General features: G+C 35.7%; 2 protein-coding genes across 2 annotated transcripts; both read right to left on the bottom strand.

The window, feature by feature from the left end:
* Positions 1–10,732: 10,732 nt before the first annotated feature.
* LOC127804350 (probable mannitol dehydrogenase) lies at positions 10,733–20,066 on the bottom strand. The gene is made up of 5 exons (XM_052341210.1): positions 20,014–20,066; positions 12,254–12,328; positions 11,643–12,156; positions 11,307–11,460; positions 10,733–11,205 (listed from the first exon to the last, which is right to left on the bottom strand). The coding sequence occupies exons 1-5, from the start codon at positions 20,064–20,066 to the stop codon at positions 11,003–11,005; spliced, it is 999 nt and encodes a 332-aa protein (XP_052197170.1). The 3' UTR covers positions 10,733–11,002.
* A 1-nt stretch (position 20,067) lies between these two features.
* Positions 20,068–22,414, bottom strand: LOC127804348 (probable mannitol dehydrogenase). Its single transcript, XM_052341209.1, has 4 exons — positions 22,156–22,414; positions 20,891–21,030; positions 20,555–20,708; positions 20,068–20,452 (listed from the first exon to the last, which is right to left on the bottom strand). The coding sequence occupies exons 1-4, from the start codon at positions 22,412–22,414 to the stop codon at positions 20,250–20,252; spliced, it is 756 nt and encodes a 251-aa protein (XP_052197169.1). The 3' UTR covers positions 20,068–20,249.
* Positions 22,415–25,027: the final 2,613 nt, after the last annotated feature.

Raw genomic sequence — 25,027 nt, 5'->3', positions numbered from 1 at the left:
TCCTAAGGGAACTAAGGTATCTAGTATTTCTCATATTAAACCCCAAGGATCCAAGCATGTGTTGATACCAAAAAATTCTTATTTTCATAAGAATGTGCATAATAATAAAATGAAAACAAATTTCAAACAAAAATTATTTTCTTCACATCCTAACGATTTGTATCAATTTATAAACAAAGGTTTTGTAAGAAACTATCCAAAGATTTTTAAACAAGTATGGGTTCCTAAGGGAACACTCTATGCTAACAATGGTGAACCCAATGTGGTTTGACCACCAAAAGTTTGTGGATAGTTATTTTTGTAAATTTGTTTGACATCCAAATGATACTTGAAGAGAAATTCTGATTACAGGATAACTCTACTCGGTGATCAATTCGGTCAGTATCAACTGGCTCAGATAGAGTTAGCTCAACATTTTGCGTAGGAGAAAAGGACGAAGGATTTGCATTCATTCACTTGGTGCTCTAAATTTCTTTTATATGATTTATTAAGTACCAAAATTAATTTCATCATACAATTAAATCTTGATGACAATTGAAATATTTTATTTCTATTTAATCAAAAAATTATTAAATGAAAATTAAATTCAATACCAAAATATCTTGTGATAAATTTCTTATAACATTTTGGAATATTATGTTTTTAATTGATTTAAAATGAATTTCTAATCAACTATCTTTTAAATCAAAAGAAATCATTTTTGAGTGCATTCAAGATCATTTTTTAGTGCATTTTTTCAAGCATTGAAAAAATGCATGAAACTGTGGACAGTCCTCTAGGACTCTGTCGATAGTTAGAAAGCATGTTTTGATAATGCCATGAAATTGCCAATAATTTGGCAAGCAACTCTCAACAGTTTGTAAGTTTGCAAAGGCAATTGTCAACAATTTGGTAAGCAACTGTCGACAATCAGTAAGTTTGCAAATGCAACTGTCAATAGTTTATATGCAACTATCAACAATTTTTCATTTTTAAGCCTATTCTGTCGAAAGTTTATGTGCTTCTGTCGGCAGTTTGTTATGCAGAAATCTTTCAACGGTTAGTTTTTTAAACTCCAATGACCACAAACGGCTATATTTCTCTTGAAACTTCTAAGAGGCCTATAAATACAAATGAAAGAGATCTTGAGAAGGTGAATGGATGTGAATGAAGTGAAGAGAGCTTATAAATTATTTACATCATCTCAATTGTATATGTACTTTAATATTTTCTCTCAAAGGCTTTGATTGTAATTTGTATTTTATTACTCAAGCCTTGTTTTTATTTTGAGAGATCTTGTAACAAAGAGATTTATCTCTTAAATTCTCACTTATTGTACATTTATTGTATTTTCTAGGTTGGGTAGCTAGAGGGCCTACTTGTCTAAGTAAAAGGTTTAATTTGTAAATTCCTAGCGGTTAATGCTAGAGGGCTTACCGATTTTGGTAGGAGGACTAGTGGATTGGTTTACAAAATCCTTAGTGAAGAACTAAGGTAGTGGATAAGGGTTGGTTTAAGCCGAACCATTATAAATCCTTATGTTTATCTCTTGCTTATAGTTTTTGTTTAATTTATTATTTCAAACATTTCAATAATCCTCAGTTGCATTATATTCTCATTTGTTTTGAAAAGGATTTCAAATTTTCAATCTAATTTTAAATAACCCAATTCACCTCCCTCTTGGGTTGGTGTCACAGCTTTTCAAACCTATCACACATTAAATGAGAAGTGTTCTCGGGGTAATCAAATTAATCTCAAACAATTGTGACACCTTAGATTGAGTCATATCAACGAGAGTAGGCTTATGAAGTTGTCTCATTAGGGTCTTATATGTGATTTGTGTGCTAAGCCTGCGCCAATTTGTGAGTCATGCATTCTAAAAAAAAATGAATAAGTCTCATTTTGTTGGACAAAGAGAAAGGACTATTGAATTGTTAGGATTGGTACATTCAAATATATGTGAGCTCATAAAAGTTATGGCTCAATGTAGTTATGCAATGACTGTATATTTATGAGTTAATGTAAATTCTTGAGTAAGGAATTAAGTGAAAAAAAATTAAAATTAAAATTAATGTATTTTTAGTTGAGGGTGTTTTAGCAATTATTCAAAAATATTGGGGTTTAAGTGTAATTTCAAAAATTATTGCTATATCACATTAAATATAAGTTGTGCATAATATTAATTGAGGGACCTTGTAGGCGAGATGGCTTGCGCACGCAAGGGGGGTTCGGGAGGTCCTGGGATCGAGTCCGCGCAATTGGGAGGAAATTCAAGCATTTTCCAACAATAAGGGCCCCAAAACGACCTTGTTTTGGGGTCGGGTCCATGCACGCGCCAAGCGCATGACATGCACGCTGCTGCACGGCCATGTCGGGCCACACAGGGCCCTACATGGCCCAACCACTCACCACGCAGCTACCAGCTGTTGTTACTTGTCGCCTTTCGACCTTCCACACATCCAAACCACTTTGTTGCCACCAGAAATGATGCTCCCTTGTTGCCATGATGCTCCTACAATATTCCTTCCTCTTGGCCTATAAATAGGTAGTGATGTTTGAGTGAAATGGGAAGATTTTGGAGAGAAATTAAGGAAAATTTTGGTGACGTGGGCTTGGGTTGTGACGTTAGTGACCATGGTGCGTGGCAAGGGTTAAGGAAAAATACCTAAGGCAAGTTCCTATTTCCTAACTTTCTAATTTGCAAGTTCATGCCTCTTAACTTTCTATTTTGCAAGTTTAGTTACTCTCTTTGCAAGTTCTCTTCCCATATTTGCAAGGTTGTGCTTCTATTTTTACAAGTCCTTTCTCATTTTGGAAGTTATTTCCCTTTTCTAGTAAATTATTTCATGGTTATCATTTATACCTATTGAGTCTCATTTATGCCTATCTTCCTTTGGAAATGATGCTTTATTGAGGACATGTAAAGATTTGATGTTGTCTTGCATAAGTTATGTTCTCTCATGTATGTTGCATCGGGTAATCGTATGTCAGTTATATATGATAAGTCATTATAATATGCATGGTATGATGATGCATGGAGCATGTACATGAAAATGGTTTTAAAATGTGTAAAGGCTTCATGATGCGTGCAACGAACGAATCCGCAAAGAAAGCTTCGGCTCAGAGATGAAATTCAGTCCCATGTTTATGATATAAACTTCGATCCCATGTTTATAAAATGGATTTCAGTCCTAGGGTTTTGGACTTCGGTCCCATGATTATGGTTTTAAAGGATTGCATGTGAGCATGAATGCATGTTTCATCTTGTATCATGTAGAGTGATATAAGAGATGTGGCGTAAGAGCCTTAAATGTCACTTATGATTCTATTTGTCTCTCGATATCCATGATTCTTATGCTCACTTTCTTTCAGTCATTCTAGGTAAGGGCAAGTGTAATACCCAAGAATTTCCAAAGCACTTAAGAGTAAATTATCTTCGAGCAGAAATGGAATTTACAGAATAATTTAAGGTTATAAGGTAATTTCTTACCGTTATAAATGACCGAATTGACGACAGAGAGTGCCCTAGAGCCAAGATACCTAAGGAAAATGATCTGGCATAATCGAGCATCTCGAGGTATGATTTATAGCACTGAAAGAAATCTGATTTGAAATGATTTTCGATACAGCTAAGATACAACTATCATTTAGGTTAAAAAATTGAATTGTCATAGGAGACTTCTGGGAAGTCAACGAAACCCCAAAGAGGTTCATATTTTGCATAAGGAACAACCCTTCAGTAGTTTCGGGAAGAAACAAAAGGGTTAATGGTCAAAACTTAGATTCGAGCTAAGTGCAAATTTCTTAATTTTGTCTGAAGGAGGTCGAAATAGAGTTTTTTCGAAATCTTCGGAGATGCAATGAAAATTACAGAACTTATGGATCGTACTGGCACTATTGGGAACCTCAAGGGCTTCAAGGAAAGGACCAAAATGCAAAAATGGAAAGAGGCTGGGGTCAAAGTATAATTTTGCAAAATTTTGCAAAAGGAAATCTACCATGGCCGACCAAGCTTCCACCACCACCTCCCATCATTGAATTTGGTGGCGAAATACTCATGGAAAGTGGTCAAGGATGCTCTTGGGTCAGGCCTAGCCAACATTGGCCACGAGGGTGGCCAATTTTGCATGATTTTTAGTCATTTCTTGGTTGGAATTTTGATGCATTGAATCCCTGTTTAGTGGTTGAATAATGGTGTTTTTAGACTAATCCTGGGTAGGTAAAAGCCTGAAGGAGGTTGGATTGACCAGGCACGAGCATTTGAAGGCTTGTAATTGCCTATAAATGGAGGTTTTTGGAAATGGCTAAGAGAAGGAAAAAATTAAACTCTCAGATCCAAGAGTTTGGAGAAAAATTGAGAGAAATGGATAAGGGGCTTTTGTTCTCCATGTTTAGAGGATCGTTTTTGGAAATTTTGAGCGATTTTCATTGAGAGTTCAGAGAGATACGAAGATTCTTTGGGAAAACAAGCTTTGCCAGAAAATGGGTTTGAGCAGTTAGAAAATAGGTTCGATCGAGGAGTTTGAAGCTATAATCTTGTAGAGGATGAAGAGAGGGAGGCGTAGGTTCAAATGGGAGGTGAAACGGAACTCAAACGAAGAAGAAATCGCCAAAAAACCAGGGATGTTCGAAAATCGTCAGAATCTGGCCGAGGAAGAAGACCAGCTCCTGCAGTGCATGCACCAGCCAGCCTCTGCTCGTGGGGGCGCGTGGAGCATTAAGAATGGGCGCGTCCAGGCTTGGAAAATTCTGCAAAGAATGTCAAAAAATAGAGAAAAATGAAATCTAAAGGGTTGTGCAAAAAATTTTGGTGTTTGCCTTTTCAATTTCTCGATTTTCGCAGTGACCAACCTCGTTATGCATGCAAACCAAACATTGGGGTTAGTTCTGGAATTTTCTTTTAAAGTTCTTAGAATATTATGAATCGTTGTGGAAAAATATTAAAGAAATTAGTTAAGAAAGTATTTATTTGGAATATTAAAGAGAAAAATTGGAGAAAAATGAAGAAAAATATGAAGAAATTGAGATATTGATGTATTCTTGAATAAATATGATTTATAGGATCATTGTGGTTTGAGTTTAAGTGATTTCTAAGTTCAGCACGAAAATTGAGGTTCGACACACAAATCGAGGTAGTACACATTTTTTGAGGTGTATTGAATTTTGGGCATCAAGTTAGTGGTTTTTCCTGAAAGCTTATACATGTTATATTTTGTCTATGTTGAGCATGATAGTCAAGAAAGTGGCTAAGTTATATGTATTTTATGCACATCTTGTCATATCTGTACATATATTGTTGCATCGATGGTTATGATATTTCATTCGACATGGTATTATTGGCATATCGATACTTGTGTTGGGATAGGATGTCTCCCTATAGTGTAGCCGTAATTCCCCAAGAGTAATTGACGAAACAACATTAGGATTATCCTAAAAGCAGGTCGGGATTCTACCTAGAGTTCGGTGCCGGGCTGATGGGCTAGGAAAGTTACACTAGGGCATATGTTGTTCATGTATGTGCATCATGCATTCATGTATCTGTTTTTAAACCCTCATTAGAAAATTCATCTTCTAATTGAGTTATGCCTCTGGAACATTCAAACGTTCAGTTGAGACTTACATCTTAGGAAAGGAAGTGGATGAGATGAGATGGCACGTGATGACGTGCCCGATGAGTTCAGTATGTTGTTCCAGTAATCTGTCTGTTAATGAAGATCCAGATATGTTTCAGCCGAGTTGAGAAATGACAATGTATATTGAGGTATCATTTGATTGTACCTGAGGTGTTTAGTTGATTACCTCAGGAAACGAGTCTCCATGTATTTAACTATTAAAGATATGATGGTATGGATTCTTATATTGTGATTAAAGTGAAATTGATTATGTACCATATCAGGTTTCAATTATTCCTTCTGCGTTTGTGACGATTACCTGTCTTAGCTTATTGATTCTTATTTTGGTATGTTGAGAAACTAGATCGGGATTGTCGAGGAATGATTTATATTGAGTTTATGTTAAAAAAAAATATCCCTGAAATTCCATGAATGATTTAATGCTCAGAAAAAACGGGGCATTACAGTAAGGCTAAAGAAGTGAGCGAGTCAAGTGAAGTTGGAGTTGTGAGGTAGAAGTGTGTACATAGCCGTCTTAATCAAAAGCTCCTTGGAAGGTGTTTTGAGATGTGTAATACGAAGTTATGTTTTGTTTATGTTCTAGGTTGTACCCCTGAGGGGTTATGGTGGGTATGTTGACTTAATATGTATATGTCTATGAATAGTGATGTATGAGTATAGCTTCTGTTATTAATAGCAAGAAGTATGTGTGACGTTTCTAATTTGGGTTTTGTGTCTATGCCACCTTTTCTGATGGACCCTTCTTAGATTCCTCAAATATGGGGTCTTCGGTGATGGAGACGTTATAATAATCAGAATTTGTTTAAACGAGAAATTGAGAGAAATTAGGGGTGTTGCAATCGGTGTTATTAAAGCATGTTTAAAAAGAAACTAAGGTAAATTCAGGTCGTCACGGGTTATGTCCACTTTGTAATTCTTACTGATGATTTTTGTCACGGTATGGTTACGTGTATTTAATGAAGTACAATCTAGAGTATTTGAAAAATTCAAATAATTCAAGGCTGAAGTAGAAAATCAAATATGAAAAAGTATCAAGATTCTTCGATTAGATTGAAAAGGTGAATATTTGATTGTTGAGTTTATTGATTATCTTAAGGCGTATTAAACGAATTGAGCCCCAAAAGTATAGGGCTTTTGTTGCCCATAGCCTAAGGATGCATTCTGGAGAATTTAGGCCATTTTCATAGAGGTTTGAAGGGCATTCGAGGGGTCGCCGGAAAATGGAGGCGGACGGCTGGCCGAGGCTTCGAGCCTCTGGTTGGGGCAACTCTGATGCTCCTTTAAAGCTCAAACTTGGCCAAAGTGATCGACTAAAGGAGGGCTTTAAAGTGGTGGAGAAATCTCATATCGTCGGTGTACTGAAGCCAGGGAAGATGACCGGCGCGTGGCCGACACGCGTTGTCCCTCACGCGCCGCCACTCGCCCTAGCACGTGTGGGCGCTTGCGGGCGCGTGGAGCATGGGAAACATCGAGAAAAAATGCTGAAAAATATGAAAAATTATTTTACAGAGGTCCGTGCAAAAAGATCTAAAGTTGGGATTCCCGATGTCTCGATTTTAGAGCCAAAGAGCCTCGTTTTGCATGAAAACGCAACATCCGGGTAAGTCTAGTATTTTTCCTTTGAAGTTCATAGCATATTATGAATTGTTGTGAAGATAAATATGAGGAAATAGTCCTAATGTAATTATTGAGATTTTTAAAAGGAAAAATGAATGAAAATGGGAAATAAATGAAATATTAAGAATATTTAGTGATTAAATATTATTTTATGATTGAAGTGATCGAGATGATGAAATTGGTGCAACTTTTGAGAGTTGGCACGAGAATCGAGGTCGAGCACGCATATCGAGGCAATGCAAGCTTTTCGATGTGTCTTGATCTTTGGGCAAAGGTGAGTGGTATTCTCACAAGAACTTATATTTATGATATGATTGTTATATATGCATGCTATTTATGAATGCAACATTCATTTGTCATATTGCATTGAAAGTCGTGATATTTGCATTGCACGATATTATTGTCATATTGATATTTGTGCATGGGAATAGGATGTCGCCCCCAGAGTGTAGCCGTAATTCCCCTAGGGCATTGAGGGAATAACGTTAGGCTTATCCTGCAGAGGTTTGGGATTTGTCTAGGATTCCTAGCTGGGGTGGTGGGCCTAAGAAGTTACATTAAAGGGCAAATGTTGTTCATGTTATTGAATCATGCATTCATATATATGTTTTTGGACCCTCACTAAAAGTTTCATCTTCTAATGGGTTATGCCCCTGGAACATTCAACGTTCCAGTTTTAGACTTGCAGTTAGGGCAAGGAGCAGGTTGAGATATGACGGCACATGATGGCATGGCCGATGATTCAGCAAGCTAACTCGGAGATGTTTTAGCTGATGTTTTATTGATGTTTAGCCTTGTTAGAATATTATGGATTCTTCATGTATTAAGGCTGTTAAAGATATGATGTAATATATGGTACGAATTCTTTATGATATAATATAAGGTGAATTTAGGTATGTACCATATCAGGTTTCGATTATCACTTCCGCATTTTTAATGATTTGCTGGGGGGGTTTCCCTTTAACATACGACATTTGATGTATGAGAAATGTATAAGGAAAGGGAATATGTATGTATACGATGGGCCCCAGCATAGTAGCACGCCCTCTAATGGGGCGGGGTGTTACAGATATACTATTCTTACTGTGATTTATTTGATAAATAAAATACCAACTAAATCTATTTCAACCACACCATATGAGATATGGGCTAGGAAACCTTTGAGTCTTAAGCATGTTAGGATTTAGGGTTGCCCGATTTTTGTAAAGAGGTTGAGGATAGAGAAATTGGATCCTAGATCTAAGAAGAGTCATTTAGGGGGATATCCTAAAGATAGTTTAGGGTATTATATCTATTTTCCAACTGACCCAAGAGTTATGGTTGCTAGGCATGTCATTTTCTTGCAAGAAGAGTTCATCCAAGAGGGTGGTATGGGAAACAAAATAGATCTAACGAAAGAGGAGTTTTTTATTCCACAAATACATGATCAGATTATTGAGCATGGTGAATCAACTCAAGGAGATCATCCACAAGTTCCCCGTAGGTCTAGTAGAGTGCCCCATCCTTTGAATCGATGGTATGGTTTATTAGTGGAGGGGATACATGAATTATTCTTGTATGAGGACAGTGACAAGTTGGTTAACCATACCACCTATGAGGAGGCAATATCTGATATCGATGCCTTAAAGTGGTAGATAACTATGGTATTTGAGATGAAGTTTATGTACTCCAACTAGGTCTGGGTCTCAATAGATCCACCTGAACAAATTGTTCCTATCGGGTGTAAAAGGATCTTCAGAAGAAAGATCAGTTTAGATTAACATGTTTCGACCTATAAATCTTAATTGGTAGTAAAGAGTTATCGTCAGCGTTAAGGTATTGACTATTATGAGATTTTCTCACCAATCGCTATGTTGAAGTCTATTAGGATGATGTTAGCTATAACTACTTACTATGACTATGAGATTTGAGAGATGGACGTTAAGATGACTTTTTTGGATGGATTTCTTGAAGAAAAGATTTATATGGAACAACTGAGTGAATTTGAGTCCACTTATCCACATCAAGTGCGTTTACTGAAAAGATCAATTTATGGTCTAAAGCAAGTATCGAGGAATTGGAACATCCATTTTGATCATGAGAGCTTTGTAATATTCAGCTTTAAGTTCATCCATATTACTAGTATCAATCCCAATAATTTTTTCTTCATAAAGCATTTGTTCTCACTCTTCCATCTTCTTTCTAGTTCGACCTTCTTCTTAGCTCATTCTGCCTTCTTCCTAGCTAGTTCTTCTTGATCTCTTTTCAACATTAACATCTCATTCGCTTGCTCAATTAAAATCATTTTGGACTGCGTTTTCTTTTCAATTATTTCCGTCAACATGTTTTTTATTTCCTCAGCAGAAGCTTCTATCACTTTGGATTTATCTTTTCGTCCATATTCTTTTGTAGCATTTTTTCTAAGTGGTTGTTCCAATGAAGGCATGTTGTTTTGAATATCAATATCACACAGGTTCTCCGAATCAGGAGTAGATGGTGATAATGTTGCTGGACTTGCATTTTAAGAAATTTCAGATTTCTCCTTCGATGAAGTCCTCGATAATTTGACTGCATGTCATAACTCATGCCAGCAATGTAAAAATGTAAAAGCAAACTTTTGTAGGCTCTTGTACATCTCTATTGCTTGAGAAATCTAATAAATTAAAAAATAATGTCAATAACAATGACTATTAGCATAATATTAATAATTACCAATAAAAGGATAATGAGTGAATTTACCTTATCTTGTTCTATTGTTCCATTTTGATTTTTGTCATCTATTTGGCAATAGTATCCTTAAAATTTGCTCATAGCAAGTTGGATTATAGACCAACGATGCATCAAGAATTGAGAGTTCGATCAGATTCAAATTTTTTATATTGATGAAAATAAGCATGAATCATTTTTCAATATTTTTTGTCTTGTTTGATTGTTATTGTACGTGTAGCGTATGTACTAATATTTAAGTATGTTCACATGACCATCAAATTATCTTGCATTGATTTTTTTTTTTTTTTTTTTTTTTGTATCTTCCTTTGAAAAAAACACATAGCAGGTAATCCATAGCTATCACATTAAAAGTATGATTATAGATAATAAGTGATGAGATAGAATTCATGCTTTTAACTAATTAATTATATCCTATAAAATTATATATTATTGTATTACACTATTATTTCCGTAAGTAAACTGTTTGACTTCTTCAAAGAAAGGAACTTCCCAACAAATGGGATAGATATTGCCATTACACCAAACTTTTTAAACTTCTATATATTATGGGAATAATTAATAATTTCATGTCATGCCCATGAATAGATCTTTCCATATTTTATCTTCTGATTGGCATAAGCTACAAAATTTACTCAAATAAGGGAAGGTGGCATTTATTAGTTATTTATATATATATATATATAGATAGAGAGAGAGAGAGAGAGAGAGAGAGAGAGAGAGAAGAAATACACAAGCGTAACAATTCTACTCAAAGGCAGATTCAGGGAAGGGCTAAACTGAGTTTTAGCTCGTGTCATCCTCAACAGCTCTTTATTTTCTGTTCACCTCACGCAAACCACAGCCCACATGCTTTTTGAATCTGTCACTGATTCTACCATATTCAAAAACATGGTATTAATATTATTCATGTAAAATAGACTTCAGTACAACGTTCGCCAGAGGCTAGGGCCCAATAAGCTTCACACAAACAATTAAACAAACCGTAAAAAGTCGATCGTCTTATCGGACCGCCCAACAATAAACGAGTAGTGTCGAAGAAGCAAAATTCACACGGGGCAAGAAGACTAAGCATCTTTCAGTGTGTTGGCTATGTCTATAATAAATCGATATCGAACATCGGCTTTCCCAAGGCGTTCCATTGCAGTGTTTACGTATTCCATTGGAATGACTTCAATATCTGCTGTTATGTTGTGTTTTCCTGCAAAGTCAATCATCTCTTGTGTCTCCTTCATGCCTCCTATGCAACTCCCTCCCACTATCTTTCTCCCTGCAATTTTTCACATCCCACCATATTAATTAGGCATAATTCTTTTGATTATCCCATCCAAGGATTAAAGATGTAGAGTTTCTTAATGTCTCAGTAATTACCCAGGAGCAGAGGAATGACTGGAAGCTCGAGTGGCTTCTCTGGTGCGCCAACCATGACGAGTTTTCCTTGAGTCTTCAACAAACTAACCAGTGGTAGAATAGAGTGAGGAGCTGAGACCGTATCAATAATGCCATCCATTGTGCCCATAGCCGTCTGTTCACATTTAAACGAGCCCAATTAAAAAGAAAGTTAATATTCCACATTACAATAACAAAAACGACATATTTCAAGCTTTTGTCCTATCATGTCATTTACATCTATGTCCTTTTATTCGCCAAAATCCTTGTAACTCTTACTCCTTATTAATTGTAACAAATTGAAGGAACAATAACTACCTGCATTTGATCTTGGTCACGACTGACCAAAAATGAATCGGCACCAAGACGTTCAATAGCCTCCTGCTTCTTGGCAAGAGAGGTACTGATTACTGTGACTTTGACGCCCAAGGCCTTGGCAAATTTCACAGCTACATGGCCTAAGCCACCAAGGCCAACCACGCCCACGTTCATGCCTGGCTTGTCGAGTCCATAGTATCTGAGTGGGCTATAAGTAGTGATACCCGCACAAAGCAAAGGAGCACACGCATCAAGAGATAGGTTTTCTTGAATGCGGACGATGAAGTGCTCGTCAGCCACCATGATATCGGAATAGCCTCCGAAATTAGGGGTTCCGTCATGGTAGGTGGAATTGTAGGTGAATAACATTTTTGGACAATAGTTTTCGAGGTTGTTAGTACAGGTATCGCAAGAGCGACATGATCCGACCATGCAGCCGACCCCAACTCTGTCGCCGGGTTTGAATTTCTCGACCTTGCTACCAACCTCTATTACCACGCCCACGATCTCATGCCTGTAATGTTGAATATATAAAATTGCTACTGTGAGACTGACATTGAACTATTAGAAGAGAAAGAAACAAAGGGGGGAAGAGTGAAATAATTAATTACTCAGGGAGGCAAGGATAGATGGCGTTGCCCCATTCATTCTTGACCTGGTGAAGGTCCGAGTGACATGTGTAAAGGCTTCATGATGGGCGCAGCGAACGAATCTGCAAAGAAAGCTTCGGCTCAGAGATGAACTTCAGTCCCATGTTTATGATATGGACTTCGATCCCATGTTTATAAAATGGATTTCGGTCCTAGGGTTTTGGACTCCAGTCCCATGATTATGGTTTTAAAGGATTGCATGTGAGCATGAATGCATGTTTCATCTTGTATCATGTAGAGTGATATAAGAGATGTGGCGTAAGAGCCTTAAATGTCACTTATGATTCTATTTGTCTCTCGATATCCATGATTCTTATGCTTACTTTCTTTCAGTCATTCTAGGTAAGGGTAATTGTAATACCCAAGAATTTCCAAAGGACTTAAGAGTAAATTATCTTGGGGCAGAAATGGAATTTACAGAATAATTTAAGGTTATAAGGTAATTTCTTACCGTTATAAATGATCGAATTGACGACAGAGAGTGCCCTGGAGCCAAGATGCCTAAGGAAAATGATCTGGCATAATCGAGCATCTCAAGGTATGATTTATAGCACTGAAAGAAATCTAATTTAAAACGATTTTCGATACAGCTAAGATACAACTATGATTTAGGTTAAAAAATTGAATTATCATAAGAGACTTCTGGGAAGTCAACGGAACCACAAAGAGGTTCATATTTTGCATAAGGAACAACCCTTCAGTAGTTTCGGGAAGAAACAAAAGGGTTTATGGTCAAAACTTAGATTCGAGCCAAGTGCAAATTTCTTAATTTTGTCTGAAGGAGGTCGAAATAGAGTTTTTTCAGAATCTTCGGAGATGCAATGAAAGTACAGAACTTATGGATCGTATTGGCACTATTGGGAACCTCAAGGGCTTCAAGGAAAGGACCAAAATGCAAAAATGGAAAGAGGCTGAGGTCAAAGTACAATTTTGCAAAAGAAAATCTACCATGGCTGACCAAGCTTCCACCACCACCTCCCATCATCGAATTTGGTGGCGAAATACTCATGGAAAGTTGTCAAGGATGCTCTTGGGTCGGGCCTAGCCAACATTGGCCACGAGGGTGGCCAATTTTGCATGATTTTCAATCATTTCTTGGTTGGAATTTTGATGCATTAAATCCGTGTTTAGTGGTTGAATAATGGTGTTTTTAGACTAATCCTGGGTAGGTAAAAGCCTGAAGGAGGTTGGATTGACCAGGCACGAGCATTTGAAGGCTCAAAATTGCCTATAAATAGAGGTTTTTGGAAATGGCTAGGAGAAGGAAAAAATTAAACTCTCATATCCAAGAGTTTGGAGAAAAATTGAGAGAAATGGATAAGGGGCTTTTGTTCTCCATGTTTAGAGGATCGTTTTTGGAAATTTTGAGCGATTTTCATTGAGAGTTCAGGGAGATACGAATATTCATTGGGAAAACAAGCTTTGCCAGAAAATGGGTTTGAGTAGTTAGAAAATAGCTTCAATCGAGGCGCTATAATCCTATAGAGGATGAAGAGAGGGAGGCGTAGGTTCAAACGGGAGGCGAAACGGAACTCAAACGAAGAAGAAATCGCCAAAAAACCAGGGATGTTCGAAAATCGTCAGAATCTGGCCGAGGAAGAAGACCAGCTCCTGCAGTGCATGCACCAGCCAGCCTCTGCTCATGGGGGCGCGTGGAGCATTAAGAATGGGCGCGTGAGGGCGCGTCCTGGCTTGGAAAATTCTGCAAAGAATGTCAAAAAATAGAGAAAAATGAAATCTAAAGGGTTGTGCAAAAAATTTTGGTGTTTGTCTTTTCAATTTCTCGGTTTTCGCAGTGACCAACCTCGTTATGCATGCAAACCAAACATTGGGGTCAGTTCTGGAATTTTCTTTTAAAGTTCTTAGAATATTATAAATTGTTGTGGAAAAATATTAAAGAAATTAGTTAAGAAAGTATTTATTTGTAATATTAAAGAGAAAAATTGGAGAAAAATGAAGAAAAATATGAAGAAATTGAGGTATTGATGTATTCTTGAATAAATATGATTTATAGGATCATTGTGGTTTGAGTTTAAGTGATTTCTAAGTTTAGCACGAAAATTGAGGTTCGACACACAAATCGAGGTGGTACACATTTTTTGAGGTTTATTGAATTTTGGGCATCAAGTTAGTGGTTTTTCCTGAAAGCTTATACATGTTATATTTTGTCTATGTTGAGCATGATAGTCAAGAAAGTGGCTAAGTTATATGTATTTTATGCACATCTTGTCATATCTATACATATATTGCTGCATCGATGGTTATGATATTTCATTCGACATGGTATTATTGGCATATCGATACTTGTGTCGGGATGGGATGTCTCCCTATAGTGTAGCCGTAATTCACCAAGAGCAATTGATGAAACAACGTTAGGATTATCCTGAAAGTAGGTCGGGATTCTACCTAGGGTTCGATGCCGGGCTGATGGGCTAGGGAAGTTATACTAGGGCATATGTTGTTCATGTATGTGCATCATCCATTCATGTATCTGTTTTTAAACCCTCATTAGAAAATTCATCTTCTAATTGAGTTATGCCTTTGGAACATTCAAACGTTCAGTTGAGACTTGCATCTTAGGCAAGGAAGTGGATGAGATGAGATGGCACGTGATGACGTGCCCGATGAGTTCAGTATGTTGTTCCAATAATCTGTCTGTTCATGAAGATCTAGATATGTTTCAGCCGAGTTGAGAAATGACAATGTATATTGAGGTATCATTTGATTGTACCTAAGGTGTTTAGTTGATTACCTCAGGAAACGAGTCTCCATGTATTTAACTATTAAAGATATGATGGTATGGATTCTTATATTGTGATTAAAGTGAAATTGATTATGTACTATATCAGGTTTCAATTATTTCTTCTGCGTTTGTGATGATTACTTGTCTTAGCTTATTGATTCTTATTTTAGTATGCTGAGAAGCTAGATCGGGATTGTCGAGAAATGATTTATATTAAGTTTATGTTAAAAAAAAATATCCCTAAAATTCCATGAATTATTTAACGCTCAGAAAAAACGGGGCATTACAGTAAGGCTAAAGAAGTGAGCGAGTCAAGTGAAGTTGGAGTCATGAGGTAGAAGTGTGTATAGAGTCGTCTTAATCAAAAGCTCTTTGGAAGGTGTTTTGAGATGTGTAATACGAAGTTATGTTTTGTTTATGTTCTAGGTTGTACCCTTGAGGGGTTATGGTGGGTATGTTGACTTAATATGTATATGTCTATGAATAGTGATGTATGAGTATAGCTTCTGTTGTTAATAGCAAGAAGTATGTGTGACGTTTCTAATTTGGGTTTTGTGTCTATGCCACCTTTTCTGACGGACCCTTCTTAGATTCCTCGAATATGGGGTCTTCGGTGATGGAGACGTTATAATTATCAGAATTTGTTTAAACGAGAAATTGAGAGAAATTAAGGGTGTTGCAATTGGTGTTATTAAAGCATGTTTAAAAAGAAACTAAGGTAAATTCAGGTCGTCACGGGTTATGTCTACTTTGTAATTTTTACTGATGATTTTTGTCACGACATGGTTACATGTATTTAATGAAGTACAAGTCTAGAGTATTTGAAAAATTCAAATAATTCAAGGCTAAAGTAGAAAATCAAATATGAAAAAGTATCAAGATTCTTCGATTAGATCGAGAAGGTGAATATTTGATTGTTGAGTTTATTGATTATCTTAAGGCATATTGAACGAATTGTGCCCCCAAAGTATAGGGCTTTTGTTGCTCATGCCCTAAGGATGCATTCTGGAGAATTTGGGCCATTTTCATGGAGGTTTGAAGGGCATTCGAGGGGTCGCCAGAAAATGGAGGCGGACAGTTGGCCGAGGCTTCAAGCCTCCGGTTGGGGCACCTCCGATGCTCCTTTCAAGCTCAAACTTGGCCAAAGTGATCAACTAAAAGAGGGCTTTAAAGTGGTGGAGAAATCTCAGATCGTCGGTGTGCCGAAGCTGGGGAAGATGACCGGCGCGCGGTCAGCACGCGCTGTCCCTCACGCGCCGCCACTCGTCCTAGCACGTGCCGGCGCGTGGAGCATGGGAAAAATTGAGAAAAAATGCTGAAAAATATGGAAAATTATTTTACGGAGGTCTGTGCAAAAAGATCTGAAGTTGGGATTCCCGATGTCTTGATTTTAGAGCCAAAGAGCCTCGTTTTGTGTGAAAACGCAACATCCGGGTAAGTTCAGTATTTTTCCTTTGATGTTCATAGCATATTATGAATTGTTGTGAAGATAGATTTAAGGAAATAGTCCCGATGTAATTATTGAGATTTTTAAAAGGAAAAATGAAGGAAAATGGGAAATAAATAGAATATTGAGAATATTTAGTGATTAAATATTATTTTATGATTGAAGTGATCGAGATGATGAAATTGGTGCAATTTTTGAGAGTTGGCACGAGAATCGAGGTCGAGCACGCATATCGAGGTAATACACGCTTTTCAATGTGTCTTGATCTTTGGGCAAAGGTGAGTGGTATTCTCACAAGAACTTATATTTATGATATGATTGTTATATATGCATGCTATTTATGAATGCGATATTCATTTGTCATATTGCATGGAAAGTCGTGATATTTGTATTGCACGATATTATTGTCATATTGATATTTGTGCATGGGAATAGGATGTCGCCCCCAGAGTGTAGCCGTAATTCCCCTAGGGCATTGAGGGAATAACGTTAGGCTTATCCTGCAAAGGTTCGGGATTTGCCTAGAATTCCTAGTCGGGCTGGTGGGCCTAAGAAGTTACATTAAAGGGCAAATGTTGTTCATGTTATTGCATCATGCATTCATATATATGTTTTTGAACCCTCACTAGAAGTTTCATCTTCTAATGGGTTATACCCCTAGAACATTCAACGTTCCAGTTTTAGACTTACAGTTAGGGCAAGGAGCAGGTTGAGATATGACGGCACGTAAGAGCGTGACCGATGATTCAGCAAGCTAACTCGAAGATGTTTTAGCTAATGCTTTATTGATGTTTAGTCTTGTTAGAATATTATGGATTCTTCATGTATTAAGGCTGTTAAAGATATGATGTAATATATGGTACGAATTCTTTATGATATAATATAAGGTGAATTTAGGTATGTACCATATCAGGTTTCGATTATCGCTTCTGCATTTTTAATGATTTGCTGGAGGGGTTTCCCTTTGACATACGGCATTTGATGTATGAGAAATGTATAAGGAAAGGGAATATGTATGTATATGATGGGCCCCAGCATAGTGGCACGCCCTCCAATGGGGCGGGGTGTTACAGATATACTATTCTTACTGTGATTTATTTGATAAATAAAATACCAACTAAATCTATTTCAACCACACCATATGAGATATGGGCTAGGAAACCTTCAAGTCTTAAGCATGTTAGGATTTAGGGTTGCCCGATTTTTGTAAAGAGTTTGAGAACAGAGAAATTGGATCCTAAATCTAAGAAGAGTGGTTTAGGGGGATATCCTAAAGATAGTTTAGGGTATTATATCTATTTTTCAACTGACCCAAGAGTTATGGTTGCTAGGCATGTCATTTTCTTGCAAGAAGAGTTCATTCAAGAGGGTGGTATGGGAAAGAAAATAAATCTGACGAAAGAGCAGTTTTTTATTCCACAAATGCATGATCAGATTATTGAGTATGGTGAATCAACTCAGGGAGATCATCCACAGGTTCCCCATAGGTCTAGTAGAGTGCCCCATCCTCTGAATCGATGGTATGGTTTATTAGTAGAGGGGATACATGAATTATTCTTGTATGAGGACAGTGACAAGTTGGTTAACCATACCACCTATGAGGAGGCAATATCTGATATCGATGCCTTGAAATGGTAGATAACGATGGTATTTGAGATGAAGTTTATGTACTCCAACTAGGTCTGGGTCTCAGTAGATCCACCTGAACAAATTGTTCATGTCGGGTGTAAATGGATCTTCAGAAGAAAGATCAGTTCAGATGAACATGTTTCGACCTATAAATCTTAGTTGGTAGTAAAGAGTTATCGTCGGCGTTAAGGTATTGACTATGATGAGATTTTCTCACCAATCGCTATGTTGAAGTCTATTAGGATGATGTTAGCTATAACTACTTACTATGACTATGAGATGTGGCAGATGGACATTAAGACGACTTTTATGAATGGATTTCTTAAAAAAAATATTTATATGGAACAATTGAGTGAATTTGAGTCCACTTATCCACATCAAGTGCGTTTCCTGAAAAGATCAATTTATGGTCTAAAGCAAGTATCGAGGAATTGGAACATCCATTTTAATCATGAGAGCTTTGTAATATTCAGCTTTAAGTTCATCCATATTACTAGTATCAATCCCAATAATTTTTTCTTTATAAAGCATTTGTTCTCACTCTTCCCATCTTCTTTCTAGTTCTACCTTCTTCTTAGCTCATTCTGCCTTCTTCCTAGCTAGTTCTTCTTGATCTCTTTTCAACATTAACATCTCATTCGCTTGCTCAATTAAAATCATTTTGGACTGCGTTTTCTTTTCAATTATTTCCGTCAACATGTTTTTTATTTCCTCAGCAAAAGCTTCTATCACTTTGGATTTATCTTTTCGTCCATATTCTTTTGTAGCATTTTTTCTAAGTGGTTGTTCCAATGAAGGCATGTTGTTTTGAATATCAATATCACATAGGTTCTTCGAATCAGGAGTAGATGGTGATAATATTGCTAGATTTGCATTTTAAGAAATTTTAGATTTTTCCTTCGATGAATTCTTGGATAATTTGGCTGCATGTCATAACTCATGCCAGCAATGTAAAAATGTAAAAGCAAACTTTTGTAGGCTCTTGTACATCTCTATTGCTTGAGAAATCTAATAAATTAAAAAATAATGTCAATAACAATGACTATTAGCATAATATTAATAATTATCAATAAAAGGATAACGAGTGAATTTACCTTATCTTGTTCTATTATTCCACTTTGATTTCTGCCATCTATTTGGCAATAGTATCCTTAAAATTTGCTCATAGCAAGTTGGATTATAGACCAACGATGCATCAGGAATTGAGAGTTCGATCAGATTCAAATTTTTTATATTGATGAAAATAAGCATGAATCATTTTTCAATACTTTTTGTCTTGTTTGATTGTTATTGTATGTGTAGCGTCTGTACTAATATTTAAGTATGTTCACATGACCATCAAATTATCTTGCATTGATTTTTTTTTTTTTTTTTTTGTATCTTCCTTTAAAAAAAACACATAGCAGGTAATCCATAGCTATCACATTAAAAGTATGATTATAGATAATAAGTGATGAGATAGAATTCATGCTTTTAACTAATTAATTATATCCTATAAAATTATATGTTAGTGTATTACACTATTATTTCCGTAAGTAAACTGTTTGACTTCATCAAAGAAAGGAACTTCCCAACAAATGGGATAGATATTGCCATTACACCAAACTTTTTAAACTTCTATATATTATGGGAATAATTAATAATTTCATGTCATGCCCATGAATAGATCTTTCCATATTTTATCTTCTGATTGGCATAAGCTACAAAATTTACTCAAATAAGGGAAGGTGGCATTTATTAGTTATTTATATATATATATATATATATATATAGAGAGAGAGAGAGAGAGAGAGAGAGAAGAAATACGCAAGCGTAACACTTCTACTCAAAGGCAGATTCAGGGAAGGGCTAAACTGAGTTTTAGCTCGTGTCATCCTCAACAGCTCTTTATTTTCTGTTCACCTCCCGCAGTCCACAGCCCACATGCTTTCTGAATCTGTCACTGATTCTACCATATTCCAAAACATGGTGTTATTATTCATGTAAAATAGACTTCAGTACAACGTTCGCCAGAGGCTAGGGCCCAATAAGCTTCACACAAACAATTAAACAAACCGTAAAAAGTCGATCGTCTTATCGGACCGCCCAACAATAAACGAGTAGTGTCGAAGAAGCAAAATTCACACGGGGCAAGAAGACTAAGCATCTTTCAGTGTGTTGGCTATGTCTATAACAAATCGATATCGAACATCGGCTTTCCCAAGGCGTTCCATTGCAGTGTTTACGTATTCCATTGGAATGACTTCAATATCTGCTGTTATGTTGTGTTTTCCTGCAAAGTCAATCATCTCTTGTGTCTCCTTCATGCCTCCTATGCAACTCCCTCCCACTATCTTTCTTCCTGCAATTTTTTCACATCCTACCATATTAATTAGGCATAATTCTTTTGATTATCCCATTCAAGGATTAAAGATGTAGAGTTTCTTAATGTCTCAGTAATTACCCAGGAGCAGAGGAAAGACTGGAAGCTCGAGTGGCTTCTCTGGTGCGCCAACCATGACGAGTTTTCCTTGAGTCTTCAACAAACTAACCAGTGGTAGAATAGAGTGAGGAGCTGAGACCGTATCAATAATGCCATCCATTGTGCCCATAGCCGTCTGTTCACATTTAAACGAGCCCAATTAAAAAGAAAGTTAATATTCCACATTACAATAACAAAAACGACATATTTCAAGCTTTTGTCCTATCATGTCATTTACATCTATGTCCTTTTATTCGCCAAAATCCTTGTAACTCTTACTCCTTATTAATTGTAACAAATTGAAGGAACAATGGCTACCTGCATTTGATCTTGGTCGCGACTGACCAAAAATGAATCGGCACCAAGACGTTCAATAGCCTCCCGCTTCTTGGCAGGAGAGGCACTGATTACTGTGACTTTGACGCCCAAGGCCTTGGCAAATTTCACAGCTACATGGCCTCAGTGCGTGCCGGCCCTGGGTATAGGCTGCCTCGGCAGCTGCCTAGGGCCCTCCTCCTCAAATCCAATGGTTAGGGGCCTTTCAGGTAAGCTCAAATTTAATTAATATAAAAAATTAATAATAAAACATTATTTTGGCATGAGAAAATGACAATTAATTCATTGGAATGAATTGCACATAGTGGCAATTAATGCATTGCAGACTTGCAGTGAACTACGCATAGGACAGTGTGCTCCAAAGTCCGAATGCACAAGAAAGAAATTTAAAATTGATTTGATAGTTGGCATCTGGAGAGGGCTGCTTGGCTATGTAGATATATATATATATAATATTTTATAATTAAAATAAAAGCAAGCATTAATGCAACAAAACTTCACTTTCCTTCAAACTCCTGCTTTGCCTCTCGTCTTCTGCTCAACTTCTTTCTTATTTTGTAACTTTTAAGTTTTATTGTGGCCCTAACATTTTAAGGGCTCTAAGCGAAATTTGATTTTAGGGGCCTACACAAAATTTTATATGAAATTCTCAACATTTAAAAATAAAATTATATATAACAAATATGAATAAAATTTTTTATTATATAAAAACATTCAAAATTATCACAATAATAGTTTAAAATTCATAATATTTCACTTTAAATTTACTCTTCTAGCATTTTTAGATGAAAAATCAACAATTAAACTATTACAATCAATTTGTTCCAACATATATTTTTTAATAGACACCATCGCCAATCCATTCAACCTTTCTTGTGACATTGTTGACCGAATGTAAGATTTTATCAATTTCAACTTTGAGAAACTTCGTTCTGTAGAAGCAACTGTAACTGGTATGGTCAGAAGTATTCTATATGCGATCCACACATTCGGAAAACAACAATCCATTGTCTTCATGTAGTCTAACACTTCAATTGCCTTCTTGGCCTATTTTGACAAACATCTCACAACTTTCAACTCAGAGAATAACTCTTGTCCGTCAATATCTGAATCCGTCTTGTATTTTAAAAATTCTTTTAACTTATTACACGATCTCTTTAAACAATCATCATCTGTAGAATATAATTTTTTCAAATCAAATAGAAATCCAAAAATATTTTCATATTCTTGAAGTTGTTTAAACCTACACTTAAGCGAAAAAAGAGCTTGATCAACTACATATAAGAAATAATCAACTCTAAAATATTCTTCAACTGAATGTGTTATCTCATCATTGGCATTTCCATCAAATTGTTTCTTTCTACGAATAATACGTTTTTCTTGAAAAATAGGTTCAACTTCCATTTGAGTAGCAATAATCATATCAGATTCAAATCTAGTTTCTCTATATGTTTCAAAAAAAGAAATAAGTGCTTTCAAGTGACTTATAGAAACATCAATGACCATATCGTTACTTTGTAACATTTTGCTTACTCTATTAATAGCAGACAATATATTATACCAAATAATCATACCAAACAAGAACTCAAAATCCATAATGTCTTTTAATAGACTTTTAGCATCTCGAAATGCCTTAGGGTCTTCACATGTTTCCATCAAATGAGTTAAAGCATTTTTTATTTGTGGAGCTTGGAATCTTATTGCTTTAATACTTTCAACTCGACTTTCCCAACGAGTTTGTGATAGTTGCTTAAGTGTTAGGCCTTCCACATTATCTTGCAAAACTTTCCATCGTTTTGTAGAAGATGAAAACAATATATATAAGCATTGCACAATTCCAAAAAAAGATTTAACCTTTATGCATGAATTTTCCATATCACATACTGTAAGATTAAGACTATGACAACTACACGGAGTGTAAAAAGCCCTTGGATTTACTTCTAATACTCTTTTTTGCACACCTTTATGCTTTCCTTTCATATTAGAACCATTATCATAACCTTGACCTCTTAAATCACTAAGATCAACTTCAAGTGTTTGTAAAGTATTTATTAATTCCTCAAACAGTCCTTGCCCTGAAGTATCGTCTACCTTAAGGAATCCTAAAAAAAACTCTTCTATCTTAACTGGACTTGTTGAGACATTTACACATCGTATGATTAGAGACATCTGTTTTTCATGACTTATATCGGGTGTACAGTCAAGTATTACTGAAAAATATTTTGCTTCTTTAACTATTTTAATTATTGCACTTTTGATCTCACCTGCCAACATGAGTATGAATTCATTTTGAATTTTGTGACTTAGATAATGATAGTGAATTTTCTTTTCTTAAATACGTCGAACGTGTTCTTTCATAATTGGATCAAATTCAGCGATCATTTCAATCAAACCTAGAAATTTTCCATTATCTTCTTCATATAATTTTTCATTACTTCCACGAAATGCCAAATTATTCTTACTAAGAAAGCTAACAATTGAAATTATTCTCGCAAAAACTTCTTTCCAATGTTTTATATCTTTGTTGATTTGATCTTGCAAAGGTTTATCAATTGTTAAATTCTTTTGTAATCATTTTTCTAATTCAATCCATTTTCTCGTGTTATCCATATGCCCACTACTTGTTTCATGGCTTTTCAGTTTAGAACTAAGATTTTTCCAATCATTTGTCCCTTCATTAGCTAATTGAATATTATTTTGTTCTTGTTTAAATAATTTGCAACAAAAGAAAAATACTTTATCTAATGAAATAGAGTATATCAACCATTTTCTATCACTCTTCTCGCCATTTGATAAATGACGAGTGTAATATGTAGAAGAGAAATGCCTATTTTCTGAATTTTTAGGAAAATCAACCACTTGACCTCTTATAGGACCTTTTTCTACCAACAAGTCTATAAAATTTTGATCAATATTTTTTCAATTATTTGGATCAGTTATGTCCAAAGGGTAAGTTGAGCATTCTGTATCTAAATCTTTATATTCTTCCTTATTTCTATTTTCAGCATCTCCTAATTCATGTTGTTCTTGCATGTTGTTTTGAATCTCTTTATCTATCAAATTTCACACTCTTCATTTACTATTGTATTACTAATGTTCCTAGTAACAAATTTATCCAATGCTCCTGCTTGAGATAGAATAAACTCCTGAGTTTTTTTTTTATTTTTTTCTTTTTTCATTTCCAGACAAATATTTTTTAGTGGACATAATAAATCAATTTAAATGCAAAAATTAATATAATATTAAATTCAAATGCAACTGAGCAATTTAAATATTAAAATCAATACAATATCAAATTCAAATGTAATTGAACAAGAAACAATAGAACCTGATTAGATTTGATATTCGAATTGAAATCTGCAAAACAAATTAATAAAAAAACACAAGAGAAATAATTCAAGAAATAATATGTAAATATTCTGAGCATCAATATATATATATATAATCAGATTATTTTCACTCCCTTTTCTGCAAAGGAAATGTGGCGCGGGTGCTTGGTATTGGTAGCTGCTATGTGCTACTAACAGAACTGAAGAAGAGAGCAGAGACTTGAGAGGGACCACGTCGGCAGACAGTGCTGACCCTGGGTATAGGCTGCCTAGGGCCCTTCTCCTCAAATCCAACAGTTAGGAGCCTTTCAGGTAAGCTCAAATTTAATTAATATAAAAAATTAATAATAAAAAATTATTTTGGCGTGAGAAAGTTGCAATGTTAAATTTAATTAATATAAAAAATAAGTAATAAAACATTATTTTGGCGTGAGAAAATGACAATTAATTCGTTGGAATGAATTGCACATAGCGGCAATTAATGCATTGGGGGTTGTCGTTTGGCCGTTGGGGGTCGTCGTCGGTGGCCGTCGTCAGAGAAGACTACCTGGGAAGACAAGGTGCATGGGTACATGCGTGAACTTCAGACGCAGCCCACTTGCTTGATGCGTGAGGTACATTCTGGTTCCGAAATTAATTTTTTTATTTTTGTAAAAATATTTTAGGAGTATTTGTGCAAAAATATTTGGAGAAATTATGTGTTAGGTATTTATTATGAATTTTTGAAGAAAAGAAAGGTTTGGAAAAATAGAGAAAAGTAGGGAAAATTGAAGAAATTGTGGAAAAAATA

Source organism: Diospyros lotus, chromosome 6, assembly GCF_014633365.1.
Source record: "Diospyros lotus cultivar Yz01 chromosome 6, ASM1463336v1, whole genome shotgun sequence".
NCBI lineage: Eukaryota > Viridiplantae > Streptophyta > Magnoliopsida > Ericales > Ebenaceae > Diospyros > Diospyros lotus.
This window is presented reverse-complemented; position numbering and strand designations above follow the sequence as displayed.